This window comes from Chenopodium quinoa, unplaced genomic scaffold, assembly GCF_001683475.1.
Source record: "Chenopodium quinoa cultivar QQ74 unplaced genomic scaffold, ASM168347v1, whole genome shotgun sequence".
Lineage (NCBI taxonomy): Eukaryota > Viridiplantae > Streptophyta > Magnoliopsida > Caryophyllales > Amaranthaceae > Chenopodium > Chenopodium quinoa.
The window spans coordinates 1,113,208-1,122,582 of NW_018743283.1; the positions used below are offsets into that span (position 1 = coordinate 1,113,208).

At 31.7% G+C, this 9,375-nt stretch overlaps 1 protein-coding gene across 1 annotated transcript; it reads left to right on the forward strand.

Annotated features, from left to right (window-relative positions):
• The first annotated feature begins 820 nt into the window (after positions 1-820).
• On the forward strand, positions 821-4,263 carry LOC110735406. The gene is made up of 3 exons (XM_021915598.1): positions 821-1,022; positions 1,109-1,182; positions 3,315-4,263. Exons 1-3 carry the CDS (start codon positions 1,003-1,005, stop codon positions 3,989-3,991), a joined length of 771 nt encoding a protein of 256 aa, XP_021771290.1. The 5' UTR covers positions 821-1,002; the 3' UTR covers positions 3,992-4,263.
• The last annotated feature ends 5,112 nt before the right edge of the window (positions 4,264-9,375 follow it).

Below are 9,375 nucleotides of genomic sequence, written 5' to 3' on the forward strand. Positions count from 1 at the left end.
TTCACTCCTCCAAATCAAAATTGATGAACAATTATTGGTGGTTTGGGGGAAAAAAAGTAAAAAATAGAAGGTGGTAATTGCTAAAATGGACATAACAGAAGGCGGTAATTGTCAAAAATTCCTTTAATTAAATAGTAAAAAGGAGGGAAATAGGAGAGAGAAAGTTGTCCCGTATGTTTAAGTGTGATAGTGGGTTAAAGTGAGTAGGAAAGAGAAGAGAGAAAGTGGTCCATATGTTTAATTAAAAAAAGTTAAACAAATTTAAAACAAAAAAGTAAGGGTAAGATGATCTTTTTACACTTTAAATTTTACTAAAAGAGAAAAGAAAAAAAAATTATTACACATAATATAACACTTATTTGTGACAAATGTTGCAGATAATGGGCGTGTTCGCCGCTAGCTTTTGAGTAGCTTTTAGGTAGCTTTTAGTGGTTTGACCAAGTCAAATCACTACTTGAAAAAAAATGTGAGTGTTTGACAAAGTAGTGGTTAGAGTAGCTTTTAGTGGTGGAGGTAGCTTTTATGAAAAGTCAGAAAGATCAGCTTTTGAAATTAGAGGTAGCTTTTGAGGTAGCTGTTGAAAATTTAATCTATAGTTTTAAAAATAAAATGTTGATTTTTATATATAATAGCTAGTTAACCGCTACTTTACCGAACCCTCATATCTAAATTATTTAGGTTCACAGCTAACAGCTTGTTGACAGCTAACAGCTACATACACAACTCACAACTATCTCCACATCTACAGCTACCTTCACAGCTATATTTTGCCGAACATACCCAATTGCGGGCGGAAGGAGTTATAAAATAATGAGTTCCAAACGACATGAATATGAACACAAAAGAGATAATGGTAATTTAATGAACATTAAACACCTTGCTTAGCGTTGCTTAACCTCCACCGTCACCGTCATTGGCGTCATAGTCAAATTTCTATATACCCTCCTAACCGTCTTTCCTTACTAAGGAACTTTCCCAGAGAACCAACAAACAGATTTGAACATGGGTCTGCTTTCTAACAGGTTTGATCAATCAATTTTTTACCCAACTTCTAATTTTGTCTGAAGTTCCAATTTTTATTTGTCTGATTATGAATTATCCATTTCAGGGTTGATCGAAACAGTCTTAAACCTGGGGATCACATCTATTCTTGGAGGACTGCTTATATTTATGCCCATCATGGTAATTTTTTTGTTTTGTATTTAATTTGATAGTTTAATTTTAGAATTATGATGGTTTTTTTTTTGTATTTTGGGTGTTTGTTTATTTTCATGTTGATTTGATGTTTGGTATTTTATGAAATTAGATAAGGTTTGTGGGTTTTTGAGTTGAAGGGTTAATTTTTGGATTTGATAGTTGGTCTAATTATGTGAGATTTTCATGAAATATGAATTAATTGCTTAAAGGTATATTGGATGAAAGAGGAAAACAAATTAAAGTATTGTTGGGAACTAATTAATGACTATTAAATGAGGTTATGGAAGGGTGGTTTTCTGAAGATGCTGTTAGGGTCTAGCCCCTTGTTTAACATGCTCGTCGATCAAGATGAAGTAGATCATGCAATTGAAGGTCAATGTTAAAGTGATTGAAGAAATTACACCTGCTTGAATCATTATAAGAAATGAAAGTGCTTTTTGGTGTATAGATATCGAGATTTTTTATTTAATTGTCATGTTTGCAAATGGTAGACATTGTGACTGAATTTGAGTTGGGGTTGGTAATGATGCCAACTATTTGATTGTGGTATCCTTATTATGGTGTTAAAATGTGGACATTTCACCTTTGGTCTAATATCTAGAATGGAAGGTTGATCTTTATCCCATCCTAGAGTCATTTTCTATTCTAGTATCTGTTTTCCTTGGCTCTTTCAATGCTGCCACTTCTGAACATTTTTGTCTTTTACAGTTCACTATTAAATGGATTGTATTTTAGGTTATATTGGTGAGACATGTTAGTGGATTCTAGTTAGTTGGAACATGGGAGTGATCGTGGTAACTTAGTTGCCTCTAATTTAACAAACTATATTTATGATGCCTATCAATGCCCCTTCTCTATCGTTGTTCTTCTATATTGATGTAGATATGAAACCTGATGTAATGGTCTGTCAAAACATTAGGACACTAAAAATGCATATCCACCAATCTTCTTAATATGTTGTTACATAAGGAAGTTATATCTCATTTTCTTAATGTGTTGTTACAAAATTGTTTTGTTAGTAGTGGCTAGGAATGAATAAGTTTTCCATGTGTGCGAATGTGATGGCTCCACGCCGTCGTTATTGTCATCAAATTTGCACATGTTCATGTGACATGTGCTGGTTGTCCATGTGCATTTGAGAGTAAGTGAAAATTGGCTCATGTATTAGACAAGTGACACGCTTAGTAATAACGGAATGGATGTAGTCATTTAAGTGTTAGTCATGTGGGCAGTATGCTCCCAGTTCCATGTTTTGTCGAGCTAGTATACACGTGTTATCTCTTTGTTATAGACTTGATGAAGACGATTGAGTTGCCTTTCTTTTGAGGTCGTCTCAAAAGTTCCTTTTCAGTATGCCCTGGCTTTCAGAGTTTATGGTGATCAGGTTTGTGCAATAATTTACAAGTTTGTGTGACTAGTTTATGTTGTTTGTAATACTTACTTAGTGAGAGCATAGTATGTGAATTCAGTTTGTAATAATTGTAGTTATTGCTGGGATTAAGGTTTCAGGCTCTCGCAGAATTGCAGATTTGAGTGGCTGTGGCCCTGTTTCATGTTAACTATGAAGTATTTTTCATTGTTTATTTGTTATGGAATTGTTATTTGGCATTTCTGGCAGACCAATCAAGCATCTGAAAGTTTTTGTTTGAGCCTTGAATGAAGTAGTGCCACCATGGGCTTTATAATTTAATTTGAAATTTATGAGTTGATGTCTAGAAGCCTGAGAGGGGTATTATATTAGGGTTAAACTTATGCGCATTGTATAAGGAGTTGAGTGTATCTATTAACTTGCCAATCAATTGATTAACTGACTGATAAGATCATGTCTATTTGATTCGATATTCTTCAGGGAGGAAAAAACAAATTGATTTAGCAGGCATGACAGCACTTTTGATCAACTTAATTTGGGGCCTAGTGTAATAATTTTTTTTATTTATTTGTTTTTTAATTGGCTTGCGTGCGTCATGAAGTGGTCCTTAATTATGTGCTTTGAATTTTTAAGATGCCATAACTTCAAGGTCATGCCATCTTGTAACGGTCTTTGAAATCTATTTACTTCACTCTTATTCGTAGAGAATTTGACTTCTAATACTTATTCCTCTTACTAATCAATGTAGGTATTTTTGTTGGGGATAATAAAGTGATCCACTTCACTCGGCGTGGTCAAGAAGTAGGAACAGGGACTGTTTTGGATGTTCTGTTAGTAAGCTCGGGACCTACTCGATCCCATGTACCATGCCCTACTTGTATTCCTCCCGAAGAAGGCCATGGGGTTGTCTCATCTTGTTTAGATTGTTTCCTTGCGGGTGGCATCTTGTATCGTTTTGAATACGATGTCAAAGCCCCCCTTTTTGTTGCTAAAATGCGTGGCGGGACATGCACTCTCGCGGCATCAGATCCCAATGAAACTGTGGTGCATCGAGCAAAATACCTACTTGACAACGGCTTTGGCTTTTACAATGTCTTCAAGAATAACTGTGAGGATTTTGCTATATATTGCAAAACAGGGCTTGTAGTCATTGACCAAGTGACGATGAGCCAAAGCGGGCAAGCAGTGTCACTTATTGGGGGCCCACTCGCAGCTGTTCTTTTAACACCATTACGTTTTTTAACTGCCAGCCCCTATGGAATGGCTGCAATGGCCGTGGGTGTATACTGCACAAGCAGAGTTGCAGCTGATATTGGCATGAGGAAGGATGTCATGAAGTTGGAGGTTGAGGACCTAACGAGGTGGCTAGCAATCGGTGCTCTTCAGGTACTAAACCCACAACTTCCAGCTCCACTTGTCAGCTAGTGCACTGCTGCTTATCGTGGTTGTCTTTTTAACATGGGATTTGTTTATTTAGTTTAATAACGCTGTTTAAACTCTTAAATTAAACCTGATACGGTGCTAATAGTGTTTCGTAGTGCAAAATCTTGATCGCTAATGATTATGTTATATTCAGTTGGCATCATTCATAACTGTTGTAAGTGATGACATTTTGTTTTATTTGTGATCTGTCTAGTTTGTTTAATGAAAACAGATATGCTACACTTTTACCTGATATGGACGATTCATTTGGTTTTCCTGTGATTTTTGTTGAACTAAGTCACAGTTCATGAATGTTGTATCGCCTTCAATATTAATACAATGTACAAAAGACTACAAAGAATGTTAACAAATTCAAATCTACAATTATTACATAATCACACCCTCGCTGTGGAAATGGGAGAAAGTATAATAAATTCAAATAAATAACTCGAAGTTGTTTATAGTATAGAGATTCAGCTAAAAGTGCACGTGTTTCATTATTCTGCCATAATCATTTCATGATAAGGACTTTCAAAAGAGCTAAAATTAGTGGGCAACATAGGCTTTAATAAAGCCAATGTTCTCTAAGTATTTCTGCCTTAGAAAGTGTTGACAATTCACAATTTATAAGTAACATCTTTAGATTACATTTCATTTTATTTTTAGCTATTACTCCCTCCATTTATATTTTTTGCACTATTCATTTGCCTTATTTTAACTAATGTTTGTGATTTATACATAAGAAAAAATATAGTCTTGTGAGTACTTGTTGGAATCATATCAATGAATAGAATATTAATTTTCAATTGTTAGAATTTATACTTATTGATAATTAAATATATTAGTGATCAAAGATTAGCATCGGCATGCGTGTCCAAGAGAAATAGAGCAAGTAGGGAGTAGCATTTTAGCATATATTACTACTTCCTGACTAGGTGTCTATCTTTCAAAGTTAAATTCATCCAACGTTGTTTGCTTGTTTTCTTTGTTATAAGGAGAATGTTATACATAGCACTTAGAGAAAATTGTGTAAAGTTAGGAAATCATGAAAATATAAACACTAGTTACTCTGATTTACGTGGTTTTTGTCATGAACTCCTAAGTTTATTACAAATTCTTACATGTACCTGGTTTACACTAATTTATTGTAAACCACTAACATTAGAGACAATGGTTTTATTAAAACAAAAATAAATAAATAAATAAATAAAAAATAAAGGTCATTATAATTATTTTTATTTAAAAAAAAGGGTCACTATGTTGAAATAAAAGTCATTTTGGTAATATATAGGCTTTAGTGGTTAGTTTTTTTAATGAAATATTTTATATACGGATCAATATGAATAATAAAGGCCATTATGTTAAAATTAGGGTAATAACGTCGTATTTCAAGTTCACACTATTATTAAACGCTGTAGTAGTTCTAATAAAGGTTTTCATGTTAAAAATAAGATTACTATGTTAAAAATAAGGGTCATTAGTTCAATATTATATCAGTTGTGTGTGTATAGACCTCGGATCTACAATAATATTATTGTGGACCATGTTCACACAAGTATTTCTGGAAATTTATACCATTTTTGAAAGTGTATTAAATGCTTATATATAACTCTAAGGGTTATATATTACATTAGCCATAAAGAATGGACGTTCCATTACAATAAAAAACCACACAATGGCCGTTAAGAGCACGTACAGCAGTATAGAAAGCATTAACTTCCGGAAAGAAACACGATGTGGACGTCAAATGATAGAACAAGTGGCAATATTAATACATAAATGATCCTTAACGCCACTTATTGCTCGAGTTATCCAAAGTGATCCGTCAAAATTAATTTGTAGGGTACTTGGGAGTTGGTAGTTGGGGAGGAAGTGAAAAGGGAGGAATATTATGCATTTTTATAAATACATAACATTAATTAAAATATTTTTAAAATATGAGATAGAGAGAGAAAAGCGGAGAGAAATAGGAAGCAAGAGGTATGTAGGTAGATCATACCTATTTTTTGGTCGGATTGTATCACGTGATAGAGGATCACAAGCTAATTGTTCCACTAAAAGTTTATATAGTACCATTGAATTCTCAGTTGTACTATTTATGCATAAATTTAGTACAACTCAATGCATAAATAATACCATTGTGCGCATATATAATATCACTGTATATTTAGTGGTACCATTTGATCATTTAATGATACCAAAATATGCATTTGTTTATACATATGTATAATTGCATGAATATCTCTTGTTATGCATTTCTACATGCCTAACATTCCTCCCTTTAAAATCCCTCAGAGTTGAGAGCATACATCACTCCCTAATAAATTAATACGGAGTAATATCTTTTACTTCACCTGCTTTCAAAACAAAAGCTCTAATTAAATTTTCGGTAATTTTGTCTTTTTTTTTTTTAATTTTTTTTGGACAAGGACTTCCTTTTTTATGCTTTATTCTTTTATAGCTAATAATATTAAGGGTCTGTTCTGATTGAGTGAAGTAAGTTGAACTGAAAATTTTATGACAGATTGAAATTAACAACTAAACTGAACTGAAAATAATATAAAGAGAACAGGCCATAAATTTAGTTTTATAAATGTTTTTAATCTTTTTTTTTATTAATATTAATAGTTATTGATAATTAAAGATATTATTAATTAAAATTTTGTGTTAATGAGTATACAATATTAATTAAGTGCAAAAAGTTTACTGTTCTTTTTTACTTGACCTGTTCTTTTATCCCGCTTGTCAATGCATAAGTTTAACCATCAATAATTTAATACTCTATAAGTAAAAATTATAAATGTTATATATTGTGATAGTACTTATTTAGACGATTCTAACAAGATCCAACATGAATATGTTTTTCTTTACTTGTAATTCACTAAAGACGGTCAAAGGTGATTTAGTGAATAGTGTAAAAGTCAAAGCGGGTCAAGTAAAAAAGAACGGAGGAAGTACTGTAATTTGTATGATTCCAATCAATAAGGCAGAGTTTGCAAGTGTAGTCTTCATCCTAATTTGAATCAAAACCTTATTATGAAAAATTTGAAACCTCACCATACGTCATGCATGAGTCATTTATTACAAATTTAATTTTTATTTTATAAAAAAAAAAAAAAAAAAAAAAAAAAAAAAAAAAAGGACAGATGAATAAAATGGTCAAACATAAGCAGGAAAGTCACAATCACATTCACATGAAAATATGAAATGTGTCAAAATTTTCTTTACAAAGGGCCACGCATGATCGCCTGCCAACACCCGAAACGTGTAAATTAGGGTAAGATTATTTCCAAAACACTTGCCCAAACTAACTGATCACCTCCTATTGGCTTACCATTGTCCCACATGTCGCCCCTTAACTTTTTCTACCATTACTCCATTCCTGTTCAATAATTAATACAGTTAAACTTAGGAAATATTTTTAGTGAGGATTATTATAGAAAGAGGGAAATAATAAAATAATGTAAGTGATTTTAAATTAAAGTCTCGTTTACTTCACCTTATTTTTAATGAACTGAAATTATTTTTACTGAAACAAAATTATATTTGCTGAATTTAAATTATTTTTATTGAAATATAAATTAATTTTATTGAACTGAATTGCTGAACTTAAATTATTTTTGCTGATTTTCTATTATGATTCTTCTTTAAGAAAACTGAATTTTATTGAACTGAACTTATTTTTACTGAACTGAAATTAATTCAAAATACAGAGAAAACCTCTCAAATACTCTAAAACCTCTCTAGAGAAAACTTCTCATCAAATACTCTAAACTTCTCCAAAGAAATTATTTTTTTTTCTTTTGACTTTTTTCCTTTCATCATTTTTTAGCGATATACTTGAAATATATCATCTGATACCCATTCTGCATCAAATCTTCGATCGAAATCAAGCTTCGATGCCATCGACGGCCTTCGTTCGAGAATCAAGTCAATCCGTGAATTACGCCAAAGTCAAAGTGGAGATCGAATCAGATTCTCGAATGAGGGCCGTCGATGGAGTCGAAGCTTGATCTCGATCGAAGATTTGATGCAGAACTTTGACTTATGTTGATGTAGACCTTTGACTTGAATTCTTGATTGAGGGTCGACGAGGCTTGATCTCGATCAATGACTATTTGACGCAGAGGTTGAACTGACTTGCTGTTGATGTAGACCTTTGACTTGAATTCTTGATTGAGGGCCGACGAGGCTTGATCTCGATCAATGACTATTTGACGCAGAGGTTGAACCGATGATCTTGATGATTTGAGGTTCTTCTTTGAACTTATTTTTACTAAAGTGAAATTATTTTTAATTAATATTATTTTTTTTAAGGTGAAGTTAATAGGGCCTAAGAGGGAAATGATAAACTATAATATGAAGTTACCAAATATAAAAGTGATGCACTTATAAGAACACCTACAAAAGGAAAGTAATGCATTTAAAAAAATGGAGAAAGTAATACATTAGTTTAACATTATTCTTATTAAATACGCAGTATAAAATATTACTCCGTACTAAAAAGTATAGTATGGAGTACAAAATTAAGTTATATTTGAAATTTTTATATTAATATCTATCTAATAATGTATCTCATGATAACTAGTAGTATGTTTTTATTACGTTTATAAAATATTACAAGAATAATCAAAGTTAATACTCCCCCTTAGTCTTTTTTGTGTTAAGTGTTATATTTATCAAATGTGACCGTGTCTTAAATAGTGTTACACTTTTATTGTTGATAAAAAGGTACTTTTTTCCGTTAAAAAAAAGGTACTTTTAATATTTTATCTTTCTCCTTTCATAGCCTCCACCCAAACTCATTACTGTTTTTTACTATTATTTTTTTTTTCTCTCACATTTATTACTTTTCAATAAACTATTAACTTCACCATCTTTCTTTAACAATTTGATAATACTCTAACTACCCTACTTATCTCTTATTTAAGTCATTTAAATTGCCTAAAAATATTGTCAAAGTGTAACACTTATTAAAACACATGGATAGTATATAAATATTGACAAAAGTCCAGCGTATTCATTTATTGTGGGATGAATAGAGTAACTTTATCTCTTGGGAAAAAAAATTGATCAAACATCTATTTGGAGTATCAAAAACTTATATGTTCACTCAGTTTACAATAATATTAGTATATATCGAACAATACTAATCAATTTAGGTTTTTTTTTTCTTTTAGGTTAACTTTAAAAGTTTGTTCGCTTCATCTTAATTTCAGTTCAGTTCAGTGTAGTCCCTAATTTCCTTCTCTCATGAACAATTCAGTTCAGTTCAGTTCAAATCAGTTCAATAAATCAAAACAAGCCTGATATGATTTGAGGAAATTTAATTTTAATCAAATTGGTGAAAATTTGCATTAGATGCAAAACGAAGGTCTATTTTATTC